Raw genomic sequence first — 14,624 nt, forward strand, 5'->3', positions numbered from 1 at the left:
ATTAAATTCAATATTTAAGGAGAATATTAATGCTTTCAAGCCAACAGCAGATTATTTCTGCTCTGGGAGTCAGTGCAGCTGCTGCTGAAATGCATAAGACAGGCATCACAGTAAATAAAATAATTTGAGGATAACATTGCACACGTATATTCCCCTTGAAGCCATATTTATCACTACAGTTTTGGACACATCTATTTTCATTGACATCAGCAAGTCTCGCATTTACATTAATTGCATAAGAAAGCACATTACCACTTTAATTACAGGAAAAGATTAGTCTGCCCTGTGCTTAAATGGACACCTCTAATATTTGGAAAAAATAGACATGAAGGGGCGCCTGGGTGGCTCAGTCTGTTAAGTATCCGACTTGGGCTCAGGTCAAGATCTCAGGGTCCTGGCATTGAGCCCCAACCCCTCTGCACTCAGCTCAGCAAGGAATCTGCTGTTCCCCCCCTCTCTCCCTATGCCCTCCCCCCTCTTTTTTTCTCTCTCAAATAAATAAATAAAATCTTTAAAAAAACAAGGATATGAAATTAAGTAGCTAATATTACACCCACCCAGGGCAGGCATCCTTAACTAAAAGCCACAAAGAAAGCGCCTAATTCCAAGTGTTAAATAGATTAATTCACAGAAATACCTGGGGTATTTTTTCTGCTACTGTTTCTCTTGACATTCTCGCCTCTGGCTACTATATATTTTTCTACAAAGAAAATATTTAGGAAACAGCATGTCTAATAAACTGAGAGGGAGCCACTGTTGATCAGGTATGGAAACCACATTCTAAAAAAAAATGGAAGGAAGCCAACGTGCACACCCGGTTGTGGTATGTGAGACCCACTGACTAGAAACAGATTTTAAAAGCTGTTCAAGTTCGCCAGCCTGGATGCTAATCTTTTTCCCCAAGAACTGAGCAGAAGAAAAATGCCAGGGTTATTTTGGAAGCACCGAATTACAAGATCTGGAATAAGCTGCTTCATCAGACAGGCAGCTAGAAAATCCTATTTGCAAAATAGCTCCCACTAGCTTCTTTTATGTCCGAAGTGAGACTTAATTTTGGCTAGAAAATGCACGCCTGTTAGCGGTAAGGAAGAGGAATGGTGGCTCCCCCCACCCCCCGCCATCAGAAACACCGTTGCCTGGATGAATGGACCGCGGGAGCGCAGTGTCTTCCACGCGCAGAACTGACCCGGGTACAGTCGCTGACTCCCAGTCCTAAAGAACAGTCTCTTTGAGGCACCCGGGGAGAGTATCCCGACCAGCTGGTTTGAAGCAGACAGCCGGGGCTGCACAGTGGCCGACTACCCCTCCGGACACGAAGGTCAGTAAGGTAGAGAGGTTAAAGGCACAGAGGAACGGGGTCTCCGGGCGCTGGGGCATTTCTAGGCGGTCCCCGGAGCAAACCGAGGAGAGGCTTGAGACGCAGGCAGAGCAGAAGGTGGGCAGAGCCCTCTCTCCCCCCTGCTTTTACCTGCCACAGCTGAAGCATGGCCACTGGCTCTTGCTGAGTCCGCGCCTCGCTCGCGACTGGACAGCAGCCTCCTCCTCCCCAGCCTGCACCCGCAGTTGAGCCGGCGCTCTTCTGACAGGGTACTCTGCGGGCATCCCAGCGTCAAGGTCCCATGGCTGGGGCTTCTCCGCGCCCCGCTGGGACGCCCCGGCAGTTTTTCGCGGCGCTCGCCTACGTGCTCCTGAGCTGCCCGGTGCTACCGGGACAGGTACCCTTGCCTGGGACTGAAGCCCACCCTGCGCTCTACATGCCCACCTGGGGCCCTCTCGCCCGCGGTAGCCCCGACGGCCCCAGCGTCCTGATCGCCAACCCGGGAGTCCGGGTTCCTGTGGGCCGCTCGCTTTGGCTCGATCCGCTCCGGGACCTGGTGATTCGAGTGCAGCCCGGGCACTGGTGCGAGGTGACGGTGCTGGACGCCCTGCCGCTGAGCCACGGTGCGCTCTCCCCCCGCCGCTTCCCCTGCGCCTTCGGGCCCCGCCAGGTCCAGTACACTCACTTCGGCTCCCGAAGTCCGGGACGCGCGCGGGTGCGGCTGCAGCTGCGCTACGACACCCCGACTTACACGCTGGCACTGCCCTTCACGCTGGCTGTGGACGTGGTCTTCCCCCAGCCGGAGCTGGTGACGAGCAACAGGCCTTTGTTGGTGGAGAAGCCGCGGGGCTGGAGCCAAGCCATCGACAGGAGAGTGCTGGACTTCGCCTCCCTGGGGAACGGAGCCTCTACCACCAGCAGGTGTCGGCTCACCCTTTTTCCTCCCCAGGGCGGCCCACTGCCCAAGTATGGGCGTTTGGTGGACGCCATGGGGACCCCTCTCCCCAGGGGCAAGAGCGTAGACTGTGAGGCTTTTGTCAGAGCTGGGGTGCGCTACCAGCATACCGCCACCACCCCGTCGCCGAATCGGGACTATGTGCCCTTGATGGTGGAGCAGCTAGGGCCAGAAGACAGAGGCACTGGGTCAGAGGAGGTGCTGCTCCGGGAGCACTTCCAGCTGCTGGTGAGCATCCGCGACGGAGTAGAGAACACTGCACCTAGGCCCAGTTTTGTGGCCCTGATGATGATGGAGGTCAATCAGTTCTTGCTAACAGCTCTGACCCCTGACTCACTGGCTGCGGAGGACACGGAGTCCGACCCTGATGACCTGGTCTTCAACATTCTCAATGCCCCCACAACCACGCCAGGGCACCAGGGATACGTGGTCAGCACTGACGACCCCCTCGGTCTTCCAGTCTCTTTCTTCACCCAGCGGGAGCTGCGGGAACTGAAAATTGCCTATCAGCCCCCGACAGAGAAATTGGATTCAGAGCGCCTCTTCCAGCTGGAGCTGGAGGTGGTGGACGGAGATGGCGCCACCTCAGACCCCTTTGCCTTCATGGTGATAATGAAGCCCATGAACACCCTGGCCCCAGTGGCTGGATATAACCAGGGACTACTGCTATTTGAAGGTCAGTTAAAGCCCCTGTCCAGCACCCACAGCCTTCAGATCAGTGATAATGATAACGGAGAGGAGGTGATAGTAACTGCAGTAAGGGGCTTGAGACACGGGCAGCTGGTGGTGCTTGGGGCACCTGCTGGGTGCAAGCATTTCACACCAGAGGACCTGGCAGCAGGGCGAGTGGTGTACCAGCATGACGGCAGCAACACCTACAGTGACAATATCATTTTCCGGATGGAGGATGGGCACCACCAGGTGGAATTCCTCTTCCCTGTCACCATCATACCTGTTGATGATGAACCACCGAAAGTCAAGGCCAACACCGGGCTCTCAGTTACAGAAGGACAGGTGGTCCAGATTTCCCCCTTTGTCCTGAGTGCTACTGATATTGACTCTGATGAGTCAACCATCCACTTTGTGCTGGAGGACCAGCCTCTAGAAGAAAAAAAGGAAGAAAGAGAGTGGGATCTGGTCCCTGGTTCCTCTTACTCAACTCAGCACCTGGGGGAGATGCTGCTGCGGCAGGCTGAACCACCTCTGACCCCTGAAGATGAAGGTTGGTATTATGTGGAAAAAGAAGGACTTTATGAGAAGGTGGTGACTGAGTGGCTTCAGCAAGACATCATGGAAGGGAAACTCTTCTACCGCCATCTCGGACCCCATAGCCCTCAACCTGTAATGGCCCAGCTGACTTTCCATGTACAGGATGACCATGACCCACCCAATCTATCCAACCAGCACTTCTTCACCATCAAGGTCCATCCAGCGGATCTGCAGAGTCCAGAACTATTGCCTGGAACTACCTTAGAAATGACCGTGCACCAGTACCAACTCACTCACTTCCGGAAGAAATTCCTCCAATATGTTGACCAGTACTCAGATGACCAGAACCTGTGGTACACCTTACTGACACCCCCAACTGACACAGATGACACCCACCAAGTCCGGGCTGGAGAAATTGTGCTCACTGATTCGCCAGATACGCCCATCATGCGCTTCACCCAGGCCCAGGTAAATCTCCATAAAGTTGCCTACCAGCCCCCACAAAAGAAGCTGGGTATCGTACCACGGGTTGTGCAGTTCACCTACCAAGTGGAGGATGCTGCAGGCAACAGTGTACCTGGCACATTCACATTATTCCTGAAGCCTGTGGACAACCAGCCTCCGGAAGTCACCAACAGAGGCTTTACTGTCTTAGAGGGAGGAAATTTTATCCTCAGCAGTAATGAACTGGCTGTCATAGACCCTGACACAGATGTTGACCAGATTGTCTTCATGTTAGTCTGGGGTCCCCAACATGGACACCTGCACTACTTAAATAAACATATGGTTCCAGGGGAACTTTTCATGCAAGCTGACATTCTTAATGGGAGGGTCTCTTACCAGCACAGCAGAGACCAGATTACCAACGACACTTTCCATCTGGAGGTAAGTGACAGGGTGCACCACATACCCATCACCGTCCAGATTTCCGTGCATCCCACTGCTGACAAAAGTCCCAGGATCTCTATTACAGGTAGTCCATTATTAGATGTTTCCATAGATGTACTAGAGAGCAGAGTCACTGCAATCACCATGGGCATCATACATGGCAAAAAGAAGGGCACAGGTGACTTGATGCTGTCTTTCATTATGGAGGATAGCCCAAAATTGGGTACTCTTCTAGTGAATGGCTTACCTGCAGAACGATTCACCCAAGAGGACCTCATCAGTGGGACAGTAGTCTACGTCCACACTGGGGGTGAAGTTGGTTTCCAGAAACAACATGATACCTTCAGCCTCACCCTCTCCAAGGATTCTTATCAATGGGTGGTGGGAGACAGCATAGTGGAGAGAGTGCAGGTGCAAGTGGTTGTGCTGCCTGTGGACAATGTGGCACCCACAGTCTTGGTGGGGGAGTCCTATATTGTTGATGAAGGCGGGAAGAGTCCCTTGACCTTACAACATCTCAATATTGAAGATGTGGACACACCCCAAGATGAAATCCTATGCACAGTGACTGGTCAGCCAGCCTCTGGCTACCTGGAAAACATTGCACCAGCTCCTGGCTCTAAAGAATCACAGGCTGGTAGCCCCATCAGTGCTTTCTCCATCAGAGATGTCCAAGCAAGGCATATCAATTATGTACAGAGTATTCACAAGGGGGTAGAGCCACAAAAAGATCAATTCACCTTTCATTGTTCTGATGGCATCAACTTTTCCCCAAATGTCTTCTTCCCTGTAATCATTTTACCCACCAATGATGAGCAGCCTGAACTTTTTGCCGGTGAGTTTGTGGTATTAGAGGGGATGAGCCTAGTCATAGACACCCCATTGCTCAATGGAGCAGATGCTGACTTGCCACCAAATGAACTTCACTTTCAGCTCACAGCCCTCCCTCAGCATGGCCGAATCGTACAGCAGCTGGCCACAGGCAGCCAGCCCATCCACAGCTTCACCTTACAGGAGATCCAGGAGGCCTCCACTATTGTATATGAACATGATGACTCTGAAACCACAGAGGATAGTTTTGAGGTCTGGCTGAGTGATGGCAAGCACACCACCCACAGGAAGGTACCCATTATGGTGATCCTGGTGGATGATGAAACCCCTCAACTGACCACCAATGATGGGCTGGAGGTAGAGACTGGACACACCAAGGTCATCACAAATTGGGTCCTTAAGGCCACAGATCTTGACTCCGATGAAAAGAGCCTCAGTTTTGTTCTCCGTTCAGGGCCTCAACAGGGGCTTCTACAGCGGCTGAGAAAACCCAGAGGGGAGGTGAGAAATAACCTCACCCTAGGAATGAACTTTACCCAGGATGAGATTGACAGAAGCCTCATCTGTTACACCCACACAGGCCAAGATGGAGTCCTTGATATTATCAAGTTTGATGTGACTGATGGGATTAACCCTTTGATAGACCGCTACTTCTACATCACTATTGGCAGCTTAGACAGGGTCTTCCCTGAGGTGGTTAGCAAAGGGCTTACCCTGACAGAAGGTGGCAGAGTGGCCCTTACCACCAATCTTCTTAGCACCAGTGACATCAACAGCCCTAATGAACAGCTTCACTTCAGGATCACACGGGCTCCTAGCATGGGGCACTTAGAGAGCTCTGACCACCCTGGGAAGCCCATTGCCTCTTTCACTCAGCTTCAGTTGGCTAGCAACAAAATATTCTATGTCCACACTTCAAATGATGAGATAAAGACGGACAGCTTTGAGTTTCACGTGACTGATGAACTCAACCCTGTGTTCCAAACCTTCAGGATCTTCATCACAGATATGGATGATAAGAAACCTATCTTGACCATCCATAAACTAATACTGCAGGAAGGGGAAAGCAAACACATCACTCCCTTTGAGTTGACAGTGGAAGACAGGGATACTCCAGATGATCTTCTCCTCTTTACTGTCACCCAGCTCCCCATCCATGGTAGGATTTTGTACAATAGCAGTCATTCTGTGACCACCTTCACCAAGCGCGACCTGAATGAGAACCTGATTAGCTACTGGCACGATGGTAGTGAGACGACTGAGGACAGTTTCTCCTTGACTGTGACAGATGGCACTCATGCTGATTTCTATGTCTTCCCAGACACTGTCCTAGAGACACACAAACCTCAGGTAATGAGGATCCATATAAGTTCTCTAGACAACAGGCTCCCCCAGATCGCCACTAACAGAGGTGCATCAGCCTTGAAGCGCCTTCACACTGGACACATGAGCTTCCTGATTACCAACAGGTCTCTGAGGGCAGAGAATCAAGATGGTTTCCATGGGCTCCTGAAGTATAAGGTGACCAGAGGACCAGAGCATGGCTTCATTATCAACACTGGCCTTGGAAACCAGAGCACGCGAGTGTTTATGCAAGGTTAGTAACGATGTCCCGAAAACCTCAGTCCCTCTCCATGAGCAGATCAGGTCTCCCAATTCTGAATAAAATTTTCCCAACCTCAGCCCATTGACAGGAAGATTTTGATTCTAATGAAATATGGTGGAATATGAGATTATTCTGATAACAAAAAAGGGCAACTTGTCCTTTTCCAGCCATTTCATCAGGATGCCCATTTAACGAGAACTCTCGGATATCCAGTAAGGCTGGTAGTTATGCCCTAAAATTGCAGAATGCAGGTGGACAGTTTGTTTCTGAAATATCATCATAAGATATGATTACATTAATTTTGATATTATCAGTTTAATTTCAAATTTCAAGTATAGAATGACATACCCAGGAATTGTTTTCATAGTTTATCAGTAAATTTAGATTTCTGAAGATGAAATTTTGTACTTAGATTTTGGAGATAAATATTATACTGCACATTTTATTGTGCTATTCAAATGTAACTTCTGCATCTAAAAAAAAAAAGCATAGAACTAAATTTTCCTAAGTGTGTGGAGGGATATGTTTTAAAGATCTTTTTAAAAGTACATTTGTCATTACTACTAATGGTGAACTTGAGGCAGGTTCCTCTGTTCTCCCAGGTGAGGTGACACCTGCTGTCTGTGGCAGCTCTTTACATTGTCTTAAAACTTTTTCATGTAGCTTTATGCATGAAATGTGAAGAGATACATAGAATTTTTCTATATGTGATACAGATATACCTAAATGCAATCTTAAAGTAAAACTTATGAAGGGTGTTTAAAAAATAGTTTAGTTACATTTTCAGAATTGCTTCTAAAGCCAATGAAATCATGTGGTTTTATAAGAATTATCTTTCTAAGTAAATACCCCCAAAATGCAAATTGTCTTTAATATACTAATAATTATCAATACAAAAAATACAATTATAGACCAAGTGACAAATTCTCAAAAATCCAAGAGAATAAGCAATAAGAAATCATTTTATTCCCATTTTCTTTTTTCTTAGAATGCAGCAGTTATTCTTGTTTAAATTCATTTTGACTAATAGTTAATGAATAACCACCATCATGCCAAACTCCAGGCTTGTACAAAAGACCTAAACCAGATAGACTCAGCTTTCCATAGGGGGCCAGGATGTTGTAAAACATGCATCACTAGAATGTCTTTCTTGTTGGGGATGATCCTACAGATCATAAACACAGCACGGTAACAAAATTTTAAATAATGTTCTATTTTTCCCAGTGTAACTTCAAGAAAAAATTAGATTCATGTTCACTTAATCATTTTTTAAAAGTTAGATTTGTAGGCATTTAATTATTTTAAAATTTCTTTATTGTAGAATTTTCATGCCTTAACCCACTGAAGTTCCTATCATACTCATTTTCTATTGTGCCAATATGATGAGTGATACTTGCTCTTTTATTAGCTGACATTGATGAAAGGAGGATCTGTTACATCTTGAATGAAGGCAGCAAAGAAACGAAGGATATCTTCTACTTCTCTGTTGAAGACAATGGTAAGTCAGCATCGAAACCTTAAAAGGGAGCTTGGTTATTTAAAATCAATATGAAACAGAAAAAAATTAAATTATTTACACAGTAATCACAATCAGTGTATGTCAGAGTACCAACAAATGAATTCTTTTTGCTCTGTTTGCAATCCTATGCCAAATGATTCTTGACAAATTACTGTTTTGAATGGGAAGCAATGAGGAATTTCAATAATGAGATATGAAGTTTTTTACTCGACCTAGATTATGTGTGACATCCTATAGGCAAGTCAATCTCTTCTGGTGGTTCTGAGAATCTGACTGGTGGTTTCTGTCATTCTGGAACAAATTAGAAAGTCCACCTTTAGATTTTGTGAGGATTTTCAGCCCAAGAACTGAATCTTAGTGGTTCCTTGATCTCCAAATTGTAATCTTCCTGGATGGGGTGAAAAATAGGTTGACCAGCATAAAGGAAAACTTGCTTTAAAAATTGCCTGTGTACACTGCACCTGTATCTGTTTACTCTGTCCTCAAAGTAGCATAATGGGAAGCAACAAGCTAACAGAAGGCGCTCTACTCAGCTAGGAATGGGCTGATTATGTTGTCATAGAAAAATTATTTTGCAGTATGACAGAATAATTGCAAAAATTATGTCCGTGTGCTGCTTGTCACTCGATAAACTTTCAGTATAAAACATTACTCATTCCTAGTAAGTAACATGCCAATCGTGTTCCAATTCTCTTCTTCGATCGTGTGCCATCGTTCAGGACTGTTTTGGAAAACAGTCCTATATGAAGGCTGTATAGTATACTGAGTTTGAATCCCAGCTTACCCTGTGTGACCTTGAAAGAAGTAACCTGGTCCTCTCTGTGACTGATTTCACTCATGTATAAAATGGTGGTCTTCATACCACTTCCAAAGGGCTGCCAAGAGGATTAAGTGAGATAATATATGTAAAACATTTGGCACAAAGTAGATGCTCATAAATAATGAGTCACCCGCTCCACTTCTGATGAGACAAACTACAGTGGAAACCACTGACACCTCCTCTCTAGCTTCTCAAATTTTAAAATCTGATCTTTCCTTCATTCTCCAAGTTTCCAAGGACCAAAGTCACTAAAAAGATGAAGATACATTTAAGCCTTCTAAACTGACTCACTAACATAAAGCACATGTGAGATTCAAATAGTTTATAGTGACTATTTTTCTTTCTGTTTTCTAGAAGGATGATATTCTAAAAAGATGTGTATCTGACTCGGACACTATACTTTCTGGGCGACATCAGAAACAAGAGTCAGTCTGTGATGAAAAATGTGAAATTTATATTGCTACCTTTCTTGAGTACTTTCAGTGGACCAGGCAATGCTTACATATATTATGACTTTTGATCCTCACTGTAAAATAAGAGGTAAACATTATGATGCCCATTTTAAAATGAAGGCACCAAGGTTGACTAACTGGACTGAAGTCGTACAGGTAATAAGCAGGTGAACTGAAATCAAACCCAGATATTGCAGATTCCAAAGCTAAGGTTCTTAACCACCATTGTTACACTACTTCTGTTCATTAAGCCAAAACCATGGACAAAAGTCAGGGAATAAGGCAAAGACAGCACTTCCTCACCTCACAAAGAAGCATCTAGTAAATTGAAGTGATAATAATAACCAAACATGGACTCCAAAATATTTGAGGACACATTTGCTCATAGTTGGATGTCCATATGCTGATTCAATATTTATGCACTTGTTTGTTCCCTGGATTTTTTTGTTGTTTTCTGAGTATCCTGCACAGAGCCATATCTGCCCATTTTGACCATTCTTGGGATAGCTTACAACTGTTGAATTACTCGCTTAAACAATTTTATGTCAGGTATTTTCAAATTTTATAAATTTATTTCTCTACAAGAGCCAACTTGAACTTTTCTTTTAAAATATCCCAGTTGGCGGGGAGGGGGCGGGCACCTGGGTGGTTCAATTGGTTAAGTGTCTGCCTTCAGCTCAGGTCATGATCCAGGATCCTGGGTCCAAGCCCCACCTCAAGCTCCCCACTTGGCGGAGAGCCTGCTTCTCCCTCTCCCTCTCCCTCCATCAGCCACTATCCCTGCTGTGCTCTCTCTTTCTCTCTCTGTCAAATAAATAAATAAAATCTTTAATAATACATATGAAAAAATAATAAAAAATAAAATATCCCAATTTTTAAAATATTTCCCAAATGGAATGTTGAATAAATTTACAATTTATTAATATTTTTATCTTGACAGCATACAGCACTAGCAGAACTTACTGCTTCCAGTTATTTAAGTTTTTGGAATTGGACACACTTCTAGAGATGCATTTTTTACCAATGGGCTGAAGTAGAATTTGTTGTTGTTGTTGGTGGTGGTGGTGGTATCAACTTTCAAGGCATTAAAAGAAGACTGTGCCCTACCTCTAGGACCATGTATTAGGCACATCCTCAGATGAGCTCAGGGGTCTTAAAGGTGGACGTATCGGTAGTATGACTCCAGAGCTGCAATTTATTAGAACCCCAAGCTTGATAACAGGAAGGTTTCCAATCCATAGGCTCTGAAACCATGTTGTCCCCATTCAAACTCCAGTGCCACTGTTTAGTGGTTGCGTATCTTTGAGAAACTGTGCTTTAGTTTGCTCATCTGTGAATTGGAGATGATTATAGTGCATATCTCATAGGATTATTATGAAGATTTCATTGGTTTCCCATTGCTGCTACAATGAATTACCACAAATTTAGTGTCTTAAAACAACCCAGACTTACAAGTCTGTCATTCAGAAGTCCAAAGTGGTTCTTACTGGGCTAACATCAAGGTTTGGGCAAGGCTCCATTCCTTTCTTAAGTCTCTAGGGGAGAACCCATGTCCTTGCCCTTTCTAGCTTCTAGAAACTTTTTTAAAAAGATTTTATTTATTTGTTTGAGAGAGAAGGAGATAGAGAGAGAGAGCACGAGAGGGAAATGGGTCAGAGGGAGAAGCAGACTCCCCGCTGAGCAGTCCCCCGATGCGGGACTCGATCCCGGGACTCCAGGATCATGACCTGAGCTGAAGGCAGCCGCCCAACCAACTGAGCCACCCAGGCGCTCCCTTCTTCTATATTCAAAGCCAGAAGTGTCCAGTCTTTCTCATGTTGTTTCACTCTAGCCCTAACTCTCCTGCCTCCCTCTTTCCCTACAAGAATCCCTGTGATTACATCGGGCTCACCTGGATAATCCAGGATACTGTCCCCATCTCAGAATCTTTAATCACACCTGCAGAGTCCCTTTTTCCATGTGATACATGCACAGGTTCTGGGAATGAAGATATGGACATCTTTAGGGGGCCATCATCCTAAGTACCGCAAGTATTAAAGAAACAACATGCATGAGGCACTGAAGAGTGCCCGGCACAAAACAAGCACACGACAGAATTATTAGCTGAGATACCAAGTGTTGTATTTCTCTTTTTTCAGGTGAAAAGAAAAGTAACAATTTATTCCTGAAAATCTATAGTTAGATCAGTTGATTATATAAAAATTTCAACTTCTTTTAAGATTTTATTTATTTATTTGACAGAGAGACAGACAGCACAAGCAGGGAGAGCGGCGGGTAGAGGGAGAAGTAGGCTCCCCTCCGAGCTGAACAGGGAGCCCAACGTGGGGCTCGATTCCCGGACCTGAGGGATCATGACCATAGGCAGACGCTTAACATACCGAGCCACCCAGGAACCCCAAAAATTCAACTTTTAAACTATTATGGTGAATTATCTTATTGGGGTATTGCCTGGAACTCTTGGCTTCTCATCTTTTTCTCTGTTTATAAGTTTATCACTTATAAACTGATTTCATATTTATTAGAAACCCACTAAGAAAAAAAAAAAAGTCCACTAAGGAGACAAAGGAAGAAGAGGAAGTAACTCAGATCCACTGTTCTAGGCTTTGCCACTGCACGCTGAGCCAGGGCACACAGGAATACCTTGCCTATCCACATCCCGTTTCCTGTAGCAATTGTGCCTTTTTATTTTTGCTCTGCTATAGTTAAATGAAGTAACATATGCCAAAAATATAATAGGATACCCAGCATCCATCAATTCCCCAATAAATACGAGTTTTCTTTTCTTTCCTCTCCAAAAGTTATGCACATACCTATACTTGTGTACACAGCTGAACTGGGAATTCAAATGGAAATTTTTTACAACATACCTAGTTTGTGTGTTCCATCTGTTTCTGCATCATCAATTTTGAGTAACTCAGACTAAGGCCATTGCCGTCTCTTTTATAACCTTGGTGGTAAATTTCATTATGCTCAAGGTTATCATGAAAGCCACTGGTAAAATAGGGAATGCATTTTAGATTTCTAAAGCTCTGAACTGTACCCGTTAAGCATACTGTCAAGTTCATCCATCTTCCTCTCTGTAAGTCATTATACTCATAGATTTGTCTTGAAATTTTGCATATCTCTACTATATGTAATGCTGAATGGATCTGTTCTACCTGCCATATAATAACATAACCTTAAATTTATATAGCACTTAATATTTCTACAAAGTGTTTTTACAGATGTTATTCCAATTGACCTTTACTATAACCTGTAAGACAGAAATTATCATCTCAGATTTTAAGATGATGAAATGGGCTTGAAGAATTAAAATGATCCATACAAAGGAACCACCAGAAACATTAAGTCAATATTTTCTAATAAGCCACACTAAATGATTATATGGGAGTGAGACAATTTTAGTTTGGGGATGTGCTACAGATATTTCACATTCTCCTTAAGACCTGAAACAAATTGTTTTATTTCCTCTTAAATTATTCAGTGTCTAAAACCAATCTGATTAACACTATGCACTTTGATATTTGAATTTTTTTTTTAATTTAACCTGATAATGCCTCACGGTCCCTATGAGTACCAGTTTTCCTTGTAGGTGAAGTGTCTTTTTTTTAAGATTTTATTTATTTATTTGAGAGAGAGAATGAGAGAGAGAGAGAGAGCATGGGAGGGGGGAGGGTCAGAGGGAGAAGCCAACTCCCTGCTGAGCAGGGAGCACGATGTGGGACTCGATCCCGGGACTCCAGGATCATGACCTGAGCCGAAGGCAGTCGCTTAACCAACTGAGCCACCCAGGTGCCCTGAGGTGTCTTTTTTAAGCAAGTTATGAAAGTAAAGAGCAACAAAAAGGTTTTTTAAGGACCAGTGATAGAACTAACGTTAAGTCCAGTAAGTCTGCCCATGCAGTTAAGGTAATAACAAACTTGAGGGCTTTAAACTCTCTAGAACACATCTAAGAATTCAAAAGCAAGGCAGAAAATGTCTCTGAATAGTTAACTCAAAATCTGTGGCCCGATATTTTCACACTTGACTCAAAGAAGCCCTTAGTTGGAGTCTATTTACTCTTATTTCCCAAACAATTCTAATTTCATTTTAAAGAAAAACAGTGGTAAGAAGAGAGTCAGGATTAAAAGCAAAGACCTACAGGATGCAGAAGAGATAGATAACAATGAGCAGCCAAAGAATTCAAATTCAGGAGAAACTAAGAGGCAATGTAGTGAAGAGACAAAACGTTTAACATATTTCTGTAACTGTAATACGGCAGAAGTGTAACTGCAGTAAGATTATAAAACGTTTTGCAAGTCTTCAGGGTGATGTCATAATAAACCCATATATAATATGGAAAAACGTTCCCAATGTACTGTTAAAAAGAAAACCAAGTAGAAAACTGTAAAGTTGTATAGGACGCTCACATTTTCATGTATACATGCTTATATATATATGCACGGGAAAAAGTCTAAAGTATATGTACCAAAATGTTAAAAATGGTTTATAATGGCAGTGATGGATTTTAAGTTGTTTTTATTTCTTTTGATTTTCTTGACATTTTCTTGTGTAAATGCTTTACAATGACCACTATTATCAGAAAAAAAAAGCAATTTCCATTTAAGAAAAAAGAACACTGGACTATGTCACAACCAACTCAGTTCAATAATATTGATTTAAATGGCTAAACATGTTATTCTGGCTTATAAATAATTCAAAAATGTCCCCCTCAATAATGTTATGGATTTAAAAATCCAAACAAAGGAGAATCAGGGTGGGTTCTTCTCAGGCAGGAAGGAATAAACAATTATACTTTTTGCTGAACTTTTCCCTCATGAATCCTTCCTCCCTGTATCTACTATTCCTTCATACCATGACCAGAAATGAATTGTTAACTCTTGGGCAAGCTATAAGCAAGGCAGGTCCAGATGTACCAGAGCAGATGGTTAGAGGGACAGGCAAGGCTCACCACCAGTGTCCCCATGTTCAATCTGTGGAAGAATTAGTTCAGAGTCACGAGGTATAGGAAAAAGCTAGAAGGTTG

At 43.9% G+C, this 14,624-nt stretch overlaps 1 protein-coding gene across 1 annotated transcript in view; it reads left to right on the plus strand.

Moving 5' to 3' along the window:
• The first annotated feature begins 1,619 nt into the window (after nt 1–1,619).
• FREM3 (FRAS1 related extracellular matrix 3) overlaps nt 1,620–14,624 on the plus strand; it is an 84,040-nt gene continuing 71,035 nt past the window's right edge. Inside the window, 2 exon segments of the mRNA XM_028102222.2 lie at nt 1,620–6,798; nt 8,216–8,305. Of these exon segments, the coding sequence (XP_027958023.2) occupies nt 1,620–6,798; nt 8,216–8,305 (5,269 nt within the window).

This window comes from Eumetopias jubatus, unplaced genomic scaffold (assembly GCF_037043125.1).
Source record: "Eumetopias jubatus isolate StellerSeaLion01/CBP00866 unplaced genomic scaffold, mEumJub1_p1.0 scaffold_2, whole genome shotgun sequence".
Taxonomy (NCBI): Eukaryota; Metazoa; Chordata; class Mammalia; order Carnivora; family Otariidae; genus Eumetopias; species Eumetopias jubatus.